The 23,271-nt window shown below is 37.9% G+C and overlaps 1 protein-coding gene across 2 annotated transcripts in view; it reads left to right on the top strand.

The window, feature by feature from the left end:
• Window positions 1-19,818, top strand: part of mpp7a (MAGUK p55 scaffold protein 7a) — a 128,468-nt gene extending 108,650 nt beyond the window's left edge. For both annotated transcript variants that reach the window (XM_082151732.1, XM_082151731.1), the window contains 5 exons: window positions 4,225-4,305; window positions 7,425-7,518; window positions 10,722-10,830; window positions 12,973-13,116; window positions 17,117-19,818. In XM_082151732.1, coding sequence (XP_082007858.1) covers window positions 4,225-4,305; window positions 7,425-7,518; window positions 10,722-10,830; window positions 12,973-13,116; window positions 17,117-17,296 — 608 coding nt within the window. In that variant the 3' untranslated portion in view covers window positions 17,297-19,818. The remainder of the gene's footprint in view (window positions 1-4,224; window positions 4,306-7,424; window positions 7,519-10,721; window positions 10,831-12,972; window positions 13,117-17,116) is intronic.
• Window positions 19,819-23,271: the final 3,453 nt, after the last annotated feature.

Genomic DNA, 23,271 nt, shown 5'->3' with positions numbered 1-23,271 from the left:
GCATGACAGATAGTTTGAGGGTTTCAGGTTCCCTTTTTTTTTTCTTTTTTTTTTATAATGTTGAAATGCTACATTACCCTCTTCTCATCGACCTCCTCCACTATGAATTAAGTTCATAATTTATTTTTCCCACTCTAAGGGGTTTGTTGTTGTGAAAATGTCCTCATATACTGACAAGTAATGTTGACCAGGTGTATAAAATATTTCACGTACAAATCTGTGAGGTAGCACTGGGTCATGGTTCATCGCAATAGACCAGCCCGTGTGTTTGTGAACGCAACATGGCATATGGATTCTATCACAGTTTTGTTGGTGCATGTAATTAATGGAGTGTGTTTTCACATGCCTGTGTGAGCGAATGTATAAGGTGGTCTGTTTAATTAATCAAGCTTTTTGTACTGTCTGGATTCCCCTTTGGTAATTTGCACCTCATGCGGTCTAACGCAAATATTTTCACGAGTTTTGTCTCGTAAGGTGGAGGGCAGCATCATGGATGTATCAGACGTGACAAAACCAAGGATGCAGAAAAAGGGTCTGCTGTGTTTTCTCTCTGAACTGTTATTCTGTCCCTTGAGGTCATGCTTTAACTTTTCCTGGCCTGCACTTCTACGTTTTTTTTTCCCTCTGTCTTTTTTCATCATCTTTGCCAGTTGTTTTATTGCATTTAATAATGTAGCCATCAATGATGCCATTTGAATGTCTTTTCTCTCATACATCTCTCTTAATACTCTATTCCTGTAGTTGTTGTAGTCATTTCTCTTTTCTTGCTATTGTCTTTGAATGAAAGTGATTCATTTGAAAGCACATTCAACTTTTACACTCCCATTAGGTGTTTACTCCTGGCTGCAGACAACAGGGTCAGGCAAATTCACCCCTGAACAAAATAGTCTTATTCCCCTTTGCTTTCTCTAACACGACTGACCCACGGTTTGTGGTTGGGTTTCAAACGACTTTCCAGACGGATCAAGATCTTATCTATTTGGATACATATTAATCGACCAGCCAAAGTCAACACATTTAACAACTGCGCAGCTTCGCGAACCCGCTGTAGTGTTTTAACTGAAACCTGATTATTTAACATAGCAAATGATCTGTTTTTTTCTACATGTTTGAGTTAAGATTGAAAAGATTTCAGTTGATATAGTGGTAGTTCAGACCCAGACAGAATAACGGTCGAACAGAAGAATGACCATTGAGGAAAACGGTGATCTAAAGGAGCTGTCGGTTCAAACGTCGGATCAGATTCACTATTTCATTTTATGTCAATTTTGGATGCTCTTTCCAAACATCTCTGTCTGGGCTTTTATAATTGAACATTACAATTTGGGCTGCAATGTGTTGTTTCTTCCTAGAACTATCAAGTATAATTTTTACACATTTGAGCAGTTGGCAGGGTCCTGCACAAGTAGCGTAGTGCCCAGTCTCTACAAAGGCTTAAACTATTGCCAAAAAAGCTTTGTTTGTGAACTTATCACACACATAAATGTGCAGAAAGGTTATTTATCGGACACACTTGGTGGAATATTTTGATGCTGATGATATGAGGACATGATGACTGTGTTTTAGGAGCGTTGAGAGAAGGTTGGATGACGGCCCCCCATGTTTAGCCAGTCTAGCAGCTCCTCAGGGTTAACTGCATCTGCTCCGCGCTTGGCCTGGAAGTTATTAAGCCTTTCATATTAGCCTTCTCCTCTAATGAGCGCCCTAATGACTACTGACACTTTTATGACCACCGCAACCTGCCCCCGTGAGTGCACACATACACTTGGATTGAAAAACAATTACTCAAATGTGTTATTTTATTGGGGCTGTTGAAGAATAAAGGGCTAGTTTTTGTTTGGGTCATTAAAGCGTATGACAATGAGCAGAATAACCAGGGAAAAATACACAAAGGCAAGTCAGTTAACCTCTTTGACACACCAACATCTCAGTTGAAGGCTGTTTAGACTGGTGAGCTGGATGGCTGCTTAGTGCTTAAACTCGGACTACAGGTTTCAATGCTGTTCGTGGCTTTTGGGACACAAGCAGCCATACATCAGAGATGGGGCGAGCCGCTGCAGAGATGAGTGATCGAGGACTTTAAACTCATTAAGTGCACATGATGAGTGAATAGAATTTTGAAAAGGTTCCTATGTGAGCCTAGAAGCAGGCAGTCGGGGCCTGGTGGGGTCTAGAGATTAACATCTCAGAAAATACTGTTTGAGTTTGTAGGTCCTTTTAAGAGAAAGGAGCATTTGTGGATGAAATATGGCTAGTTGGAGGAAACATTACTGTGTATTTTTGTCCTTTCCCACCTACGATATATATATTGCACATAAATATGCACTTTTTACATATGGCTCAAACAGGAGCTCTGCATTACTCAGTGACCCTAAAACACTTGAAATAATTTTCTATTTCCTCTCTGTAATAAATCAGCATTTTACTCTTCTCTAATACAGTGGAATAAGTATAACATGTTCTGCAAAGGCATAGGCTTCTAATGAAGTCATAGGCTTGTGTGTGTGAGAAAGTGTATGATGCATCAAATGAAAATGTGTATTCTCCCTGCAAGTAGGAAAAACATCTGTTTTGTGTTCTCTAACATATAGATTTTGATTTGTGCATGTCTCATAGCAATCATTTAAAGTCTAATAGAAAAACCACGCTTGACTATCCGCATTATACAGTGTGAATCTTGGACTACCTTTAACTGGGCCTTGACATGCAGAATTGCATGAGGGGATTGAATCTCTGTTGCTGGGATGTGTTTTTTTTTTGTTTTTTTGTTTTTTTTTGCTGCATATGTGGTTCAGACTTTGACTACAGGTACTGTAGAACAACTCATGATTTGTAGTGAAAAAGAGATGCAAGTATGAGAAATGGATGACTCAAATCTTTCCCTATATCATGTCCCTTCCTAGGGCTGGGTAATACAGTGAAAAGTTATATGTAATATTAATGTTTTATATTAGTGCATGAAGTAAAATGCAGTATAAAAATCACAATAAAAATTTCAAAATAAGTATAAAATTATTTTTAGTTAAATTAGTATGTTTTTCCAAATATATTTTTTAATTAATAAATATGAAGAATAAAAATTTTGGGATTAAAAATTCTCATTATGCACAGTAAATTTGGGGTCTGTAAGATTTTCTAAAAATACAGTAAACAATATTATTGTGAATACATTTTTTTAAATGTAATATATTCCTGTGATGGCAAAGCTTTATTTTTTAGCAGCAAGTTTGATGAATATATAATAAAAAAAACAGCAATTTTTTTGAGAAATCTTTAGGAAATAGAAGTCTTTTGTAACAATGTAAAAGTCTTAAACTCAAGTATAAATTAAAATATTAAATAAGTGACCCCAAAAGTTTGAATGGTAGTGTTTCTTTGATAAAACATTTAAATTCATCAAAGGTCTTTTTTTTTTTTTTTTTTTTTTGACAGGAAAAAAAAAAACATTTAAGTTGTTAATATAAAAACGGCAGTATGATAAATCAATAAAATAAATGTTGTTAATAGGGCTGTCACTTTACGTTCAAAAATCGATTGCACAATCGATCGGACCAACCAACACAAGTTTTGAAAACGAAAATAGGGAATCGATTTTAACGGTCTTTACTCTTTTTTCGGAGCGCGTCCAGCTCGTCACGATACGCCCGCAGCGAACGCGCGTCACACAGCAACTGCAGGCTCTGACAAACATACATAACGGCAAATTATACTTCAGCATAATGTGTCTCTTTTTACTACATAAATGTGAATTCTGCCGGTATTCAGACAGTCTCATGAATACAGATACAGATTCGGGCTACGGACTACAATCGCCTAAGTAGGCGAAATTTGTTTGACATTTCTAATCGTAAACACAGCCAAGTTGAAGACTGCAGTAATGTTTTTCATTGATGTTATGGCAGTCCACTCTGCTTATTGTTTTTCGAGAATGTTGCACTCCTGTTTGTCATTGTGCACGAAACTTCACGCCAATAAATCATCAGGAATATTGCTGACTTGTGCACGCGCATCTCAAGCGCCCTCTTTACGTTCGTCCTAATGCCTGTTAGTTGTTCGTGGATTTGCCCATATTTGGCGTTTAAAATGGAAACGTCTTTAGACATGGAAAATCGATTTTACAATCAATTCAATGAACACTTATGTCTCAAAAAAGTGACAGCCCTAGTTGTTAAGCAAGAAACTCTTTCTCATTGTCTCTGCATCTCTCTCTGTTTGCTTCTACAGGTCCTACTGGTGTTGGTTTGAATGAGCTCAAAAGGAAGTTGTTGATATCTGATCCACAACATTTTAGTGTCACCATCCCACGTAAGTCCTTCCTAGTGTGTGTGGGTATGTGAGCGACAAAGAATATTATATTCCCATTTATACACTCTTTCTTTGGGTACAGTATTGTCACCTCATCAGTCTGTCATTGATAACAGCTGTACTTGACACACTTCCCTGTCCTTAGCAGCAGTGTACATGACTGCCACTCCTCTTTCCTCTCTTCAGCATCCAGAAACACATCATCCAGGGAAATACACCAGACAAGATATTTTTAGGACAAATAAATAGGGCTGTGACTTATGTATTTAAACAGGCTGACACTGTGGAGAAATTGCAGATTTAGAAGCAGGAAAGCGAGCTTGAGAGTTTGAGGGAGTTGGAGACAGTGGCTAGAAAAGCCTTGACTGTTGATATAACAGATGTTTGTTACATTCAAGCTTGGCTTTAATAAGAATGTCTGATTCAGGCTCTGACACTTTGAAATGCCACTGGTATTAATATCTCATCCAAAGCTTTTTGCCTTAATGCTGCCTAATTGCTCACAAATGTGACCCCGGCATTAGTCTGTATTATGTAGCCCTCCTCCCCTCAGACCTTACGGAGGATTGAGATTAAAGGGATGGATTCTTGGAAAGTGACTGTTTTGAAAGGGCTTTTTGGTCGTCTTTGCCCTTTTTATTTCAATCCTGCCAGCTCCAACTCTCATTGTTAATATGGAGTGATTAAACATTAAATATCTTTCAATTTAATTTCTCTAAAGAAGCCCAACATGAGCGATTGCTTCACATTTCCAACAATTGGGTCTTTTAAAACACAAACCAGCCGTGGCAGCAACACTAGCAAGATTGTAGAATACGATTAGTTGGGAGCACTTGAACATTTTGTCTCCTCTCCAGCCTTTACTGCTATTTTCCATGATCTTAGAATGAAATTCAAATTCTTTTGCCACACCAAAAACATTTCCAATGCCACAGAGCTAATGCCAGATGAAATATATTATATTTCTTTCAGCAGTACAAGGAGTTACTTTTTTTTCTTTGTTTTGTGAGCACCAGCAGTAGGAGGTATAATAACATGTTATCTTATGTCTGCGGCGGGCTGTCATCATGGGAGGGGGATGCCTCTTCATCAAATATGTGATGGGTTGAGGGTAACTAATAATTTACTCTAATCCCACCCAACCCATACATTTCCCCTCATCTCTCTCTGTCTTTATCTATATGATCCTTCAGAAATCATTGTAAGATCTGATTTGGTGCTCAAGAAACATTTCTTATCACAGATGAAAACAGCTGTGCTGCTTAATATTTTTGCGGAAACTGTTGTACCTTTTTTGGGATTCTTTAATAAATAGAAAGTTCAACGGAACAGTATTTGATTAAAACGGAAATGTTTTGTGATATTATAAATGTCATTACTGTCACTTTTATATAAAAGTATGCATGAAAAGAATACAGGAAAATGACCAATACATGACAAATAGATAGAGCGATAGAGGCCATTCAAGAGGGGCCTTAAAAAAGCAGAAGGAAAAAAGCAGGGGAAGAAAAAACCTGGAACAAGGAGAATTGGAATGGTGATAAAGTTTAATAGTTTGTTTTGGAGCTGCTGGCGGCTTGCAGACTATTTGTCGGAGGTGTGTTCTACAGCGACCTTTGACCTCCCCGACACTCGTTAAACACACCGCTGTGTCTCTCTGCATGGCAAACTTTGACCCTGGCTGTACCCGCCGGAGCCGTGCTGGCTGGACTGGCACGCGCCGTGTGATTTAAAGACGGGAGTTTATAAGCAGCTGAAAGCAGGAGTGGGGCTTAATGAGGGACAGAGTAAACTCAGTGCTGGTACTGTACCATGTGCTCCTGGGGCTTTACGAGCAGCGTTACACTCACACTGGCCTTTAGAAGCCTCGTGGTGAGTTGAGCCAAGACAGACGGGGTGGGTGTGGTGTCAGACCTTGGAGAGGTGGTTTATTTTAAATAAAATTAAGTGGGAAATAAAGTGTCCTTGGGGAAACTCCCTTTAATCAAGGAAATGTCTGTAATGAACGTTTCTTCACATGTTCTTCTTGAAGCACCTTCAACCTCTAACTTATTCCAACACAGTGATCTAAGAAACACTGCTGGGTTTTTTTCTTTTTTATTTCTCTTCATTTAGGGACAAAGTATCTAATGGCACTTGGGGCTGGGTAAAAATGTAGTTTTTCCCAATTAATCGCAATCATCATTTGAAAGATCCCAAATCAATTGTTAAAATTTTGTGATTGAGCTTTTATGCCTATTTTTAGTGGCTTTGTGAAAATGTATCTCTAAAGCGCTTCCTGTCGTGCCAGTGTCAATGAATTTACTCAGCTGCATAGTTTGGGCCCTCTTGTCAATTTTTTAAATGAATATGTTCATAATGTACTGTACCAAGTTAGAAGGTTGTCCTCCTCGTCCTTGAGAGCTGCTTGTAGAACATCCTGTACAATGTGACCAGTGTAATTCGATTTGATAACAATTGTGTCTTCTGGAAATTTAGCCAATTCTTTTAATAATTTTTTTACTGTTCTGAATCAAAAGCTTGTGATTTCAGAATTGATTTGCTCAGATTTCCAGCCCTAATGCCATTACATTTATGTTAAAATGAGAGTTGAAAATGCTAAAACTGTACTAGATCTCTTGTTCTCCAGTCATGTGGGTGTGCTATAGGTTTAAGTTTTGTAAAGGCTGGAATACACTACATAACTTTTTTCCGATTTACCGTCTGGATGAGTTGACGCTAGTTGTCAAAAGTCAGACTCTGTCTTCAGATTTCAGTTGACAGAATTGATTTCACAGAAAATCGCTAGCCATAGATTCTTTTATTTTTTTTAAGCTTCAGATTATGATTCTATCCAGTTGGAGTATAGCAAACAATTTGATATTTTGAGCCGGTTTTAGAACACAATGTTTTCATTTGTCATGTGTGTCCTAGCAATGATATGTGTTTTTTTATATATTTTCAGATTTAAAAAGTCATGTTATGTAGTGTATTCCAGCCTTAAGTGTGAAACTACACAAAACCAACTGAGATCCCCAAATCTCTGTACCCATTTAAGATTTTAAATGATTTTTTAAGATAAAAAGTGTTATTTCCCAATGTAAAAGTACTTTCTCTTCACTACGCCTTATCTTTCACAGACACCTCTCGATCGAAGAGACATCAGGAAAACGATGGAGTGGAGTATCACTTTATCTCCAAACACCTTTTTGAGGCAGACATTCAGAACAACAAGTAAGTCACGCTACAACACAATCTTTTTTTTTGTTGTTTTTTTGCTTAGATCGAAACACTACTGTGTATTATTTGGAATGAGCATATGAATATTTCTGCTGTGATTTGGATTGGGGATGTGAAAGTTTACCGTGGAGATCAAATAGTCAGTATTAATCATTGAAGTTTAGTGGACCGCTTCCTTTATTCTCAGGATTGTAATCATGTCAACCGTAACCCTGACACAAACACTCAACAGTAGGAGAGATATAAATCTGAGAGACGGAGCCTCCGTGGCCAGTTAGTATTCAACACATCGTCCAGAGCCCTAACTGAACTTAAGTAAATCAGCACCCCAGTCAAAACACTATACAACTGTTTTCACTGATGTCGTCTGTCTCAGACGCTATGGCAAACATTCACCAGTTTTGCCTTTCGGCTGCCCACTATTCTTTTCATTTTTCCACTCCATTTCCTTCAAGCAAATTGTGTATGCGAGTGTGTGCTACTTGTGTAGCAGCATGATGTGGGCTCAGATCCCTTCTCTGTAAGCGAGAGTGAGAGGGTGTTGACAGGTGGTCTGTTTCTGTGAGTGCGCGCGAGAGAGGGGGGATCAGACTCCTTTTTCCCAGTGGTTGGTAAGCTCAGATTTGTATGCATGGCCTGGTGATGGATGTTTTTCTGCAGCCCCTCATCAGAGGATAAAACAACAGAACAGGAACGCATATAGAATGTCACTTCGCCAGCAAACCGGGCGTCTTAACTGTCTTGTGGTGGAAAAAAATATGTGGTGGCTTGTTCTGTGGTGAAATGAACATCAGCATGAGTAAACCACAATTATCAATGTGGAGAAGAGAGTTGAGAACGAGTGGGATCAAGCAGGTGGGCACGAGGCACTGCAAGAGGGCTAGAAAGATTTTGTCAGCATTTTCACTTCTTTTCCTTTTTTGGTACTTGGTCTAGTTTGACTTTGAATTGACATGTTGCTCTTTTTCTTTTCTTTTTTGTCTGCTGATCATGTCAGCAGGACAAATGGAAGAGTGAAAGAACGTTTGATTTGACACGTCCAGTTTAAACGGCTCGTTTGCATCTCTGTACAGACTTCAGAAGGATCCCAGCGTCGGAAACAAGTGGATGCCTTATTTGAATGACATCCCGGATCACGTCAGAGGATTATGTTTGTTCGGAGCATTTTGTTTTGTCACCAAGGCATAGTGTAATGAAGAGTTTGTTAAAAGCTAAAGCAGCCAAATGTTTGGATCTGACAACAGCTGCATCACAAACCATAAGTAAATGATTGCATAATGTTTTGTGTGTAAATGACAGTTTTATATGGACAATGTTTTCAAAACACTTACTCGCTTGCAATAGCGAGTGGGCATTAATACTGATACTACAATGACTTTTTAGCCAATCATAACAGTGGCCTTTTACTGACCAGCCTTAAAGGTGCCGCCCCTTAAACACGGGTCATTTCAGACAGGGAAATCAGACGGGGTCTAAAATGAAGGTTGAAATAATTGTTTTTATAAAGGAACATATTAAAATAAAATGTCATGACATTACATACCTACAATGATTGTACATTGTTTTTTATTTAAATTTTCTTTTAAAATTCATTTTGACCTTTTTTTTATATATCATAACGAAGAAAGAAAAACGTATGTATTTTGGAATAATCAGGGTTTTTTTAGGATTTCTTTTTTTTTTTGAAAAAACATTTTGTAAAATGTTCTGTTGTGTGATAATTTTTATGATAAAGTTTTACCTTAAAATATTTTTTGATGGTATTAAGATGTGTTGAGAATCCTAGGAAAATGTTATTATATTTGTAAGAAATGATCAGGTTTTATATTTTAGCTTTTCTTGAAAATGGTTTGAACGATTACGCATGAATATACATTTTGAAAAAACATGTGACATAAACAAAGAAAAATGCTGTTATATATTAGTTAGTTACACCACATGACAATTTTAAAGTCATTAAATTTGAACTTTTCCTGAAAATGGTTCAAATGAATTTAAATTTAATTTAATGGTTTAAATGGTTTATTCTGCCTTCCAGTGGGAAAACGTCCACTCTCATATGCAAACATGACCTTGGTATTCCCAAGGAAAACCCTGCTCAGGGCTAAAAACAGAGCCTAAATGAACCCAAAAACCACAGAAGCAGCCTCCACCCCACCATCAATACACGCACAACATCATGACAACAAACGCTACAACTCAACAGTTCTGTTTAAGCACATCTGCCTTCAAATGAACGCTCAAATAAATAGGCACTTTGAGAATTCTTGGTAACCCTACATGTCACATTAACGCCAGCCAACCACCTCTTAGCACCCAACAAAATTAACTTAGCTCACCATCAAAAAATGGCTTCAATGAAAGAGTGTACAGGCTTTTAAAACATGTAGAGTCGAAAAGTGGCAAGGGGTCACGTTAGCTTCTAAATATGATCACCCAATCACAGGTTGCTGTTAGACCACATGGGCCCAAAAGTGTGAGCGTGTTTATAGCTTTCACTTCAAAGACTTGTTGACATTTGGATTGATACTTGGGGAAAGATAAAGACAGCTGTACATGCAGTATATGGAACATTTTACCAGTTTCAGTAGTGGTAATTTTAGTCACGTGTGTCGCATAACCAAATTTTCACTATGCTTGGAATATTACGACACCCTGCTGTTGTAAGACTTAGTCGTTCTTCTGGAATACTTTCCACATCCTTCCAAATGTCTCTGCTTTACGGATGTCCTAAAAATACATGTCTTTGTTCTGTGATCAGAAAAGATTCAAGTGATCCGGATTGAACGACAGGCAGATTAAATGGTGGAAAAGTGTTTGTTTACCTTTTGTCTTCTCAGAAAGTCAAGTAACTCTTGCATTTGGCATTCAAGCCTGCCTGTGCTGCAAGCAAACAGGTGTTTTAGATTTAAACTGTAACATAGAAGATTATATAAAAAAGCCTTGTGTCAGACTGTCTGGAATCGCCATGTGGGGAAGAATGCAAGAGATGAACACACTGCATGTCTGAGCGGCCTTTTTCACTGAAAGCATCAGGACAGGCTTGGGAGTAAATAATGGGTTGTGTTTCCTGTCATTATCCTGTCCATTGGCTTCTCTTTATATTCTAGGGTGGGTAGATTCACGTAGATACTTTTAGAGCCATTAATCATTACATCAAACCCATCCTGTTCTTTTTGTCATTTTCTATGCCACAGGTTTATTGAACAAGGAGAGTATAAGGGAAATTACTATGGGACGAGCTTCGACTCTGTACGTTCAGTCCTGTCTAAGAACAAGGTGTGCCTTCTTGACGTACAGCCACATGTGAGTCTCTCCGTTTCTCAGATACACACTCTACCTCACCGTTTTACCTCCCTCTGCGTCAATCCATTCTTCAGTCTCTTTTCCAGATTTATTTTCCCCCCTTTCACAGGTGTGACATTCCACACTATTCCTACTGGATCTTTTCTGAGATCTCTCTCTGTGTGTGTGCGCACGTGTGCACTCTTCCTTTTTATCTTAACAGATCTAACATTGTCTCTACTAATTGTCCCATGTTTGAAAATGTCCTCAGGCTTGGTGTCAGGGTGAGAGAGTAGTAGTAAAAAGAGGAAAGGTTGAGTCTTGGCAGAACTGTGTCAGTGTCCACAGCAAAGCCAGTGAAAGACCCCTGTCACCTCTGTCTCACACATCTTACTTTGGTGGTCTGAGCCTGGCTTCTCTCTTGGCGTAGTGAGAGAGAATAAGACAATGACATCATGGTTATCTGTATTATCATTGTTTCTGCGGGTCTTAAAAAGGTCTTAATTCACCCTTACACAAATTAAGTCCTTATAAAGGTCTTAAATCAGAGCAGAAAGTAAGTTTATACTTTAAACAAGAACAAATATCTGAGATATTCATTTTTGTTTTAATCATAAACTCACTTCATATTTTGTTTTGCATCTCAAGTAAATGTATCTTGATTTAAGAATCTTTAGACACTTGCACTGGGAAACAAGACACAACTACTGAGGAAGAACATCACCTTGTTTTAGTGCAATCAGGAGGTATAGTAAAAGTCCAGTGGAAGCAGAGGCATTCAAGCTATTTTATTTATTTTATTTTTTGTAAAATGAATTAAAAAGCAACCAATATCTGTTCTAAGCAAACTCTCAAGTGCTGCTAAAACAACTGATTGTGCTTCTCCCTAGACATTTACATTCAAACAACATATTGATGTATTGTATTCCCTTTGATTTATTCCTTAAATTTTCTTTACTTGCTCTTAAAAAGGTCTTAAAGTCCTAAATTTACCTTCATAAAATCTGCAGAAACAGGACAAATCCTTGTCCTCTGGTTCTTGTCTTTCTATATCTCTTGTCTCTTTATTGATTTATATTTCATACAGATGTGGTATCACCAAGGGAAGAGCTGTATCTGTTAGCATTCCCATTCATCTCAATGGCACCTACACTTTCAATTGAGAAAGATGCTTTTTGAAAATAAAAATAATAATTATTAAAAATATAAAAATGGTCAAGATGTTGATCCAAACCCTTATGCTGTTATTTAAGCCCACAAAAGACAAAAGGAGAATTACAAAATAAAGGTAAATGCTCCTGTACAGCAACATTTCAAGGTGAAAAAGGTTAAAGGTCAATTTTAAAGGAGAATTAGAGAAATTATAAGTAATAAATGTATACACTATATTCCACTATATTCTTATGAAGCCATATGATAGCTTTCTATGAAGAAGAGACTGAAATTTAAGTTATTATTCACTGGCAATCTTTATCTCAAGAACAGCTCTCCATTTTGACATTTCTAAGATGGACCCAGAAAATCTACAATTCAAAGCAATCAACTACAAATCAACCAAATAATATTTTATAGAGTTATGCATATATACAACATTCTTTTTTTTTCCTCCAGGTTGAAATGTGAAACTATAGCAATAAACTTAAATAGAACAAAAAATCTAAATTTAATAGATTTATAAGTAAATAAGTAAATGATGTCGACATTTGAATTATTTCAATGAACTTTCCTTTTAAATGTACTGTGGCAGCAACAGCCCGTTTAATTCTAGGCCTAGAAAGAGGGAGGACAATTATGGTGAAAAACTAGCTTATGGTAAAACTTGAAAAATCTAGTAATTCATTCAGTCAGTTGAAAAACCTCCACAGAAATACGTGGTAAAGTTCAGTGGTCTGATTATTTTGAGCATGAGGATCTCGACTACCTGAAGTGTAATGTGTCAGACCGGGGTGCTTTATTTTCACTCATGGAGTCAGATCAGTTGAGCTCAGTGTGAATCAGCTGCTCTGTTTTCTGTCAAAATGTAACAGTGACTAACAGCAATAATGTTCAGAAGTATCAGTGTCAAACTAAATCATGATGGCATGAGTGATGCTGCTTTAATGACTGCGGTTCACATGCTCTCTTTATCTTTCTCCCTCTTTTTTCACATTCTCTCTCCATCAGACGCTAAAACATCTTCGCACGGCCGAGTTTAAGCCCTACGTGGTGTTTGTGAAGCCTCCATCCATTGAGCGTTTGAGAGAGACCAGGAGGAACGCAAAAGTCATCTCAGGCAAAGAAGATAAGAACTCATCCAAACCCTTCTCGGTAATACACGCCACACACAGTTTTAACTTCAATCTGTCCATCTATCATCCTCTCTCATCCTGATGGGATCTCTTTTCTCTCTCAGTAAGTTATTGTAGGTTTTAGGTTGTATTCACAGTTTTTGTTCCACTATCTCACATAGTTCTTGGTGAAATAAGAAATAGATTTCATCACTTCCTGGCAGGCAACATCCACATCGTTTATTATAGTCATTTTCCTCTTGGACCAAGCAAACATATGTTGGGTTAGTGCTTAAACGTATGTGTGTGTGTGTATAGTAACCGGTCCCCTGAGCGGTAACCTGATATGAGACCCGTGAGCTCACACCACACCTGTATGACTGCACTCAAAGAAAAACACATGAAATCAATTAACACGTGCACAAGACCCTTACCTTGTGCTGCCGTTAGTTTGCGCTGTGTGTGTGTGTGTGTGTGTGAGAGACATGGTGTGAATATGCGGGGTATCTAATGACTTTCCCAGAGTTCAGCTCTTGCCTGTGTATCTCGCTGTTAGTCTGCACCAGGAACAAGTACGCGTGCTACAGAATAAGTGACCCCGGAAACCCGACTCCACCACACGCCGAGATGGCTTGATGCCGATTGTCACCACAGAGACGTTCCGTGTCGAAGACTGTCAAATGCGTTTAGGAGCTCCGAACATGTGCTCACCTGTCAACCCATTGACTCAAGTGTCCAAACACAATATACTCTTTTTCCGTCTTTTGCACCACACAGATCAGGAATTGTAGCTAATTTTGCACTGGAATTCTGTGCTGATTCAACTGAATGCTAATTTTCATACAGCAGCTTTGGTCTGTTTATCCATTATGATTTCATAGAAGCAACTGCCAAAATATAAATGATTTCAGACACACACACACACACACACACACACACACCATGTTGCCGATGTAGCTCATCCAGGCTGCAGTGTGACACATATGGTACACAGTAAGACTGCACAACAACTGACATTGAGGAGTGCATCTGCATAGAATTATTACATTTTTTTAATACTTTTTACTCAGTCTATTTTGCGAGGGTTGAACGATTTGGGGACAAACTTGGAAAAACTTGGATGTTCACATTTGGGTACTCTTTACAAAAACACAAACCTCTTACAAGAGCAAGAACAAAAAATCTCTTTCCACTTTTCATTGGCCACATTCCCACTGTTTTTGATTGAATATTAATGACTAAAATAATGATTTCTATTGTGATTTAATGTAATAATAGAAAAAAAATTTGTTACAGCTGTAGCTTCTAATGGTCTTTTCTTAATTTTCAAACATTAAACTATCGCTTTTATTTTGTTGCTTTGCCGGAAAAATATATGCGCTGCTGGTTTCAATGATGAAGCACGGCACTATTAATTTACACGGGTGCAGCTCATTCAAGACGCTCTGAGATGCTAAAACTCTGTATCATGACCAGTATTTATGTAAATGAACAGTGCAGAGCTGAAATCAGCAGTGCACTTATTTAATTAAATCGCGGCCTTTGACTCTTCCATTAAGCGAAATACCGATATCAATTTTATTTTGATATATCATGCAGCCCTAATATGCAGGCTCACAAATTTATACTAGCAGCATATTTCATTATTTTTATTTCAACACCTTTGAAACTGAATAGATGCTGGTCACATTAATTCAAACCGCTGAATGTGCGATTAGACCACACCATACTCCCCAAAGTTTTAAATTCGCAGAAAGCTCAAGGATTATGCTGTTGTCAAAGGGAATGCTGCTCTGGCTATCTCTGTTGTCAGAGGAACTGTACCAAAAGCTGTCCGCACCATCCAAAGCAACTGTCTGCCTGCTTTCAACAGGTCATTGTGGGTACTAGTGAAGGAAAAATAAACCCTTGCTAGCTGGCAAAACTTAGCAAAAGTCGATTATAGACCCTGACAGTGTTAAAGGCATCCAGATTCAGCCTATTATAGATACGCAGGAAAAATCGTGTTTGATGAAATGTCATAGCCATATTTTATCCAGGACTTTGCTGTATTTCTTTCTCAGAGAGAGACACTGCATCTGTTAGAGTCATGAGCTTCAGAGCCGTCGGCTCTGTGCAAGAAAACAGGCATCCCTTTGTTTCTGTGAATCCAGACTTTCACTCTATTGTTCTCCCTTTTAGTAATACTCGTATAACATAAACGCAGTTTTCTGTGTGTAAAAGATCAAAATATCATTCATTCTCTTTTTAGGAGTAGCAAAAAACCTGGAAATTTCCTAAAAATGTCATCAGAGGTAGAAGAGCAGTGTTTCATCATCTGGCATTAAATCGTCGTAATGAGGAATGGAAACATAAGCTAAAATTTGAGGATTTTTTTTCTCTTCCTTTTTTGTCCTGTGCTTGGTGAAAGTCAGCCCAGTCCACAGATTAAGTCCCTTTACTTTGGGAATATAAAATCAAGGACCTCTTGACGACCCAGAGATGTCCTTTTTTGAACGGGTTTAATGATAAGGGCAGGTGCACTTTATATGATCCTATAAAAATTGATTTTCCGGCAAGGATTGAGAGATAAGCAGAGCTCATGCTGACTGTAGAGGGAGAGAGAGAGACGGCTTAGTACTGAAGAAATTCTCCTTTTTTCGAATACGGAAGACCTGGATGTTAAGTGAGAGGTTGCATTAGAGCCTCTGGGAAATAAACAATCGGAAAGAAATGCAGAGGAAAAATAGATTTAAACCCTTTTGTGTTATTACCAAATCAGATTTGGTAATAACACTCCCCTGGAGGCACAACATCTGTTATACTTCAATTAGCATGAGGTTTTTATTTGATGACAGAATGAAGAAAAGATATGTTCAGACCTTGGGCCAAACCTTTGACTATTTAGGCCAAACACAAGCTAATCCACCACGTTCAACCAGAGCTTTATTAAAGCCATGACTAAGTCAATGAACTGCGACTTTTGATGCGTTCTGCCAATAACTGTCAGATTGAGAGACTGCTGTAATTTTCAGAATGCCAGCAGCACTGTGTCCAAACTGAAATGTTGACTAAATCTTAACTCTTGATCAAGAGAGGAAATCAGGGAAGAGATGGAAAGGGTTCATCAGAGAATGGGAGAAGTTGTGTCTAACACTGGCCATACGCCATGGCTTCACTTAGCTTGCTGTTGTCTTGTCTGCTAATGCCAATTTCCATATTTACAGCGTGCTTAATAGATTCTCAGTACATTTTAAAACCTAAAACCTGGCCAAAAGCTTCTGATTTTCTTTTAGCATGGCAATATGTTTTATAGCATCATATCGCTCTGTGTGGGTCCCATGTTTTTATGTTGTAAAAGTTCAGTCTATATTGGTAAAGCCACTCAAACCATGCCATGTTCTCGGAGACTGGCACCAAATGCCAAGATTGCCCACATAAACACTTATTTAAGACCCACAAGCCCAGAAAAGTCCAAGGCCATGTTAGAGAGTCCAGAGATAACTAGTCTATACCAAGATGCAATGTCATGAAAAAGTACTTGGGGGTAGCTGGTCAATGTGTTTGGTATAAAGTGTATATCTGATTTTAGCCTATTGTTAAAAAAAAAAAAAAAATCAGTAAAATTTCAGTTTCTTTTGAACAAGGAAAATATATAATGTATAATGATTGTTGATCATTTTATGGGGCATCGATGTGTAACACATGCCTGGGTATAAAATTGAGGTCTGTTTATTCACTCCGCTGTTCCTGTGATCAAAACCGCTGGAGATCCAGACCTCAAACTATAACCCTAACTGCACCACCTCAGTAGAAAATTAAATATCAGTTTATAGTTTTATCTTTTATCACATGTAGATATTTTTGCATTTCTGCATCTAAAGCAGTTTTATTGTAAACAAAAAAGAATAGTTTTTAATTAAGTCAATGTTTAGGGCATCTATGAAAGTTCTTTTTGGAAGCTGGTTTTGGGAACACTGTGGGAAAGTGTGTTATGGACTTTTTGGGGGCATACTTCATGTCTTAAAAAAGAACGTTGACTGAATGTGTTTGTTGTTTAGGATGAGGACTTCCAGGAGATGATCAGTGCCTCTCAGATGATGGAAAACCAGTATGGTCACCTCTTTGAAAAGGTCATTGTGAACGATGACCTCACTGTTGCCTTCAACGAGCTCAAGCAGGCGCTCAGGAAAGTGGAGACAGAAACTCACTGGGTGCCCATCAGCTGGACTCATTCCTGAGGGGCTGCACAAAAGGAACAAAGGAACAAGGCATCATGTTTTGGGGGGTGGAAACGAAGGGAAGGACTTTAAGGACTTTTCTTTATATTTTTTATTTTCATTTTTTTGGCTGTAAATGGTGACAGGGAAAATATGTTAGTTGTCTTAACACATCTGAAGAGGTTTATCTGTTCTTGGGGACTAAAGTGAAAGAGCATAGGTTTGCTTTTGTTTTGTCGTGGTGGATTTAGCTGAACGGGTGTAATTGCAGTCAGCAAACGTCTGATTGTTTAGCAGCCGCCAAGAGTGTTCAAACTGCCAATCGAGTGGTCTGGTGGTGTTGACCACTCCTTGGTGTATTTTTAACATTAGTTTATAGAAACCAAATGGATGATTATATTTTTTTCTGTGCTCAAAGTACAGTTTTTTTTTTTTCAGATCTTAGCACACTGCACTCCATTTGCCTGTTACTCTGCAGCTAGTTTAATCAGCACAGCATTAACCATATATATAAATATATAGGCAAGACATCATGGAATGTTCAGTGGGCCCCAAAGTGATTTTATTTAAATAGAAAATTAATATATTTGGATATTTTTTTTTGACTTTTTTTTTAGCCTGTTCCCAGTTGAGATTTTTTAAATAGTCAAAAATAATCAGTTGTGAGTTTTTTTTATAGTCTTTTTAGTAAGTGCTCATGGCTAATCAAAGCCTCTGGGTTTTATTAATGTATAACCCGCTGTGTGCAGAAGCTGATGACTTTCAGTTTCATCTCTCTCTTTCCTTATTTCCTTTATTTCAGTTTCATCTCTCTCTCTCTTTATTTCCCTTTTCCCTCCATCTCCATCCTGTTGTTGAGGGCAGGCACTTGGAAAACACATAGGGGATGTACTCCATCTAGGCTGATTAGGCAAGACTCTCTTAAATATGTCTTTAAGAAGTCTAATAGCGGCACTTCTACTATTGAATCTCAGAGAAAATGATGTTAAATGAGAACCTCAACTGTTACAAGGCATTTCAGACAGGAATAGTTCACCCAAAAATGAAAATTCTGCTTTACTGTATAGGTTCAGAGGACCTGAGTCAACCTGGGACCTGGGAAATGAGTCAAATAGACTTTGATGGTACTTTCTCATTTTTGGTGCTCAACGGTCCCATCCACCTTAACTTGTGTGTTATACAGAAGACAGAACGTTGTACGGATTTTAGTGTATGGACTAATGATGCACTGAATTTTTGACAATTGAAAATATTTGTCTAAAATGAAATAAAAAAATAGGTTCCTACCAAATTATTTTTGATTGAAACAGTGACGTTTAGTGTTTCTTGGATGATGCAATTAGACTGTGTCAGTGTCTATTTCATGCACACAACGTGGATAGGCTAGCAGAGGGGACACACTTCACCATGAGAAAGAAGGTTGCTTAAGTAGCAGTATGTCAAATGTGTCTAATGTTGAAAGGCGTCTCATTGCTGAAAAGGATAGTTCACCCAAAAATGCTAATTCATCATTTTCTCACCCTCAAGTTGTATGAATTTCTTTTTTCTGTTGAACACAAAAGAATATATTTCAAAAAAATGTCGGTATCCAAACAGTTGATGGGACCCTATTGACTTCCATAATAGTTGTTTTTTTCCATACTATGGAAGTAAATGGGTCCCATCAACTGTTTGGTTACCGACATTCTTCAAAATATCTTCTTTTGTGTTCATCAGAAGAAAGAAATTCATACAGGTTCGGAACAACTTGAGGGTGAGTAAATGATGACAGAATTAAAATTGAGTCAACTATCCCGTGAAGAGCTGTACTTTGACTGTTTAAATTATCATCTGAGAACACAACACACCAAAAGAGCATATCGAGTTTTATGGTTTAATTTAATTACCCAAACTTTGTTCTGGTTATCATCTAAATGACAACCTAAATTTCAGTTAATCACTAGTAACAACATGAGTCTGAGGAAGTGATGACAGAATTATTATTTATTGGGTGAACAATCCTTTTAATGTCTTACATAAAGATATGCCACTAAATACATGTATATTTTTGTTGTCATTTTGTTCTTATACAGTTTTGTGTTCTTTCAGCTCATTGTTTTGCAATCAAGCAGTGTCAATCTCTTATGAACTGTTACTGTATTTAGTCCTACAGTCCACATACTGTAAATGCACTGTAGTTTTGCCTTCATAATCAAGGTGCACTGAAGTTTGTTCATTTAAACTCACTATGTTTGTCCTTACCTCGTGTTTTCATTCATTTGTTTTCCCCCATACTTGCCTATACAAAACCGCTTCAAAACTTTTGTCAAGCTTTGAAGTCTTTCTTAATATGAAATATGCAAAGTGAATATTGTTTCCTGTATTTCAGTAATGTACCTCTATATACCAGTCTGTCCTCTGCCAAGTGGATGATTTTTGTGGAAGCCTCATCTAAACAACAATTCATGTACATCTATTGTTTTGTTCTGTTGATGATCAAGAGTTTACAACCTGTGCTGTTATAAAACATCCCCTCCATATGTACATTAAATATGTAAATCAGTTATGTTCTCTTCCCTTTTTCTCATGAAGAGAGGGAGTGTTTTTGTTCATGGATCTGTAATTAATAACCAGTGTTTCCTTTAATAGTTAATTCATGTCAGTATTCGCAGGTCTTCAGACACAAAGGGCCAGTGGGACAGACTCATCGCTCAGGATTTGCTCGCTACAGAGATCTCACTGTCTGATGAAATGCCAAAACAAACCAGCAGCCAACACAATGACCCATAATCCTCCAGCTCCCCCTCCATCACACAGTCCTGCCGCCGCCGCTCAGAGCTGATAGTGAGGAGATTGAAAGGGATGGATGACATTAGACAGAAAGATGGGTAGGATTTGAGTGTAGCTGGCCAGGAAGAGGTAACAATGTTTTTTTGTCCAAGTATATCTTGGATCCAATAGCCAAAAAAGTGTTTTTTTTTTGTTTTGTTTTCTGTACGATGGAAGTCAATGGTCACCAAAACTGGTTACCAGCATTTCTCAAAAGATCTTTAGAGTTCAGCAGAAGAAAGTAAGTCATGCAGGTTTGGAATTGCACGAGCACGAGGGTGAGTAAATGACAGGATTTTCACTTGAACAGTGCCTTGAAATTTCGCTATTTTTCTCTCACAACTCTATCATATGACTTCAGAAGAGTTGCAATATAGTGCACAAGTCATTTGGACCACTTTTATGATGCTTTTGTTGTGCTTTCATGTCCATTGAAGCACTTAGTTCAGTGGCCATTTATTTAATTTTTTTTTTAAAGTACTTTTTTTCTAAATGTATCCCCATGTTTTCCATTAAAAAACAAAATATCATACTGTATTGTTTGAAATGACAAGGTTAGTAAATGATGACTGAGTTAGTCATTCCAACATGCAATTTTTGAAGTTTCTTTTTATTATGACTAAAAGCAAGAACAAGAAAAAAAGAAACAGGATTTTTAACAAGAAAAGAGCACAAAATGTCAATGTTAAAGGTCCCATGACATGGATTATTTTATAATGTTTCCTGGGGTGCCCTTATAATGTTAGTATGTTTTTAAGATAATTTTTTTAAATAATTTAGAAATAAAAGGTATTTTTCCTATAGCCTGATTTTAGCCTCTGATTTGAACACTGTTTGAAGGGGGTGTCTCTGCTATAAGACTTTAAGTGTAAACGCCCACTGCTGTGATTGGCTGACATGCTTGCATATGAAGGGATTGTTCTTTGATCGCTTTCTGTATATATTTTAATCACAGTTTAAATTAGATTATTTTCATCCTACCAAGAGAAACGATGTGAAGTTGATCGTTTAGTCACTGGCTTGATTTACTGGTGCATAAACAGTATTGAACGACTTTGAGAGAAAGATTATCTGTCTGAACTTGAACAATTACACGTCAGAAATTCACATAACCCACTGGTTCTCCAGAGGCTCGGAGGAAGGAACTAAAAAAAATACTTTTGTGTTAGTTTGTACATCCAAACACTGACCAACTGCCATGCTTTGCTCGTTTGCAAGCCATGATGTCTCTAGAGGAAAAACCAATATCGCACTCGCACGGCTCATTTTCTCATGGGCAGGGCCAAATTCTCTTTGCGGGCAAAGAAAGGGGAGGTGACGTTCCCCTTATGACGACATAAAGGGAAGATTCTAGATTCGCCCGTCTGAGCTTTCATTTTCTCAAAAATACCCAGGGCTTGGTTTACACCTATCAAAATGTCTAGCCACTGGGGGACCATAGGCAAGCTAGGGGAACTCATATTAATGTTAAAAAACCTCATAAAGTGAAATTTTCATGTCATGGGACCTTTAAATCATTCCTTAGCACGTCCTCACTCTTTTCCATCAATTTCTCCCTCGTCTTTTTCTTTAAACTGACAAACACAGGAAGTGTTTCACATGACTGTTATATCTGGTAAAGCGTGGGAATATTGAGATGTTGTAATACTGTTGTAATAATAATAAGGATGTGTTTGTGTGTAGAGGCCATTATACAAGAACCAACCTCCTCTGATTACATCTGTGTCGCAACAGGCCTGTCAGAGAGCCAGTGCCACTTACAGTCACGATGGAGCTCAGCAGGTTTGGCAGGAGTAAAATGAGGAAATGAGAGAGCGAGTCGGGCCGTTGGGGGAGAGACAAACCGTCTACTTTAAACTTAATCACCTCTGGTGCCACCGCGCCTTTGCACTTGTCTCTCTGAGGCTGTGGCCATTGTGTTGAAACCGTTTTGATGCCTGCCCCACTTAGCACACCTCCTGATCTCTTTGAGTCTGATCCTGGTGTAAAATGTCCAGCAGCCAGTCTTAGTTTGTCTGTTCTCCCGGTTTCATTTTTATGGAGATTAATGTAGTTACCACCATTTTTGTTTGTTTTCTCCTTGTGTCAGAGGTTCTCAGGATTCTCTGAGTTCCCAGGGCTCTTGTCATGGTGCCACGCCTGGCTTTTCACTCTTAGTTAAACCGTGTGTGAACGGTGTGGATGAATGATGCTCTGTTTCATAATAAGGTTGTGTTGTAATGTAAGCGAGACGCTCTCAGGAGGGAGGAATGAGTGTCTTAATGTCTCAAGGCCATGCACATTTCATGTCCATCAAGCAAACTAATGTGTGACGTATTGTTTTTGAGAGAGACCTAGTGGCGTCAAGGTTTTTATTTTATTTTTTGTTGTTATATACACCACCATTCAAAAGTTTGGGGTCAGTAAGATTTTTTGGATGTTATTTAATTAAATGAATATCTCTTGCTCACCAAGGCTGCATTTATTTGATCAAAAATACAGTAAATATTGTGAAATTATTATTGTATTATAGTCACATGATCCTTCAGAAATCATTAATATGCTGATTTGGTGCACAAGAAACATTTCGTCGTCTTGTAATATAAAAGTCTTTACTGTCACTAATATTATACCTTATTCAGAGCAGTGCCATGACAGGTATGAAAGCGAGGCTGTGAGGGATAGACTTAAAGGGATAGTTCACCCAAAAATGAAAATTGTCATTTACTCACTCTCAAGTTGTTCCAAACTTATATGAGTTTTTTTATTTTTTATTATTGAACGCAAAGGAAAATATTTCGAAGAATGTTGGTAACCAGCCATTTGACGGTAGCCATTGACTTCGGTAAAAAATACTGTGGAAGTCAATGGCTACCGCCAGCTGTCTGGTTACAAACATTCTTCAAAATATCTTCTTTTGTGTTCAACAGAACAAAGAAACTCATACAGGTTTAGAACAACATGAGGCTGAGTAACTGATGACAGAATTTTCAGTTTTGGGTGAACTATCCCTTTAACGTGTTTTCAATGGCATCCGCTGTCAAATCTGTATAAAGCTAAGAGATCACTTATTATTTTCCACAGCTCATTTTTGTCTACTGAAATTCCTCGGAAAGATAACAATCCAAAAACACATTAAATAACAGTAAAACCCACTGGAGAGATGTATGGCTATCCCTCACAGGCACGGCCTCGCTTTCGTTCCTGTT

This window comes from Leuciscus leuciscus (assembly GCF_965113295.1).
Source record: "Leuciscus leuciscus genome assembly, chromosome: 21".
Lineage (NCBI taxonomy): Eukaryota > Metazoa > Chordata > Actinopteri > Cypriniformes > Leuciscidae > Leuciscus > Leuciscus leuciscus.
Note: the sequence above shows the minus strand (reverse complement) of the source record. Positions and strands in the feature narration are given on the sequence as shown.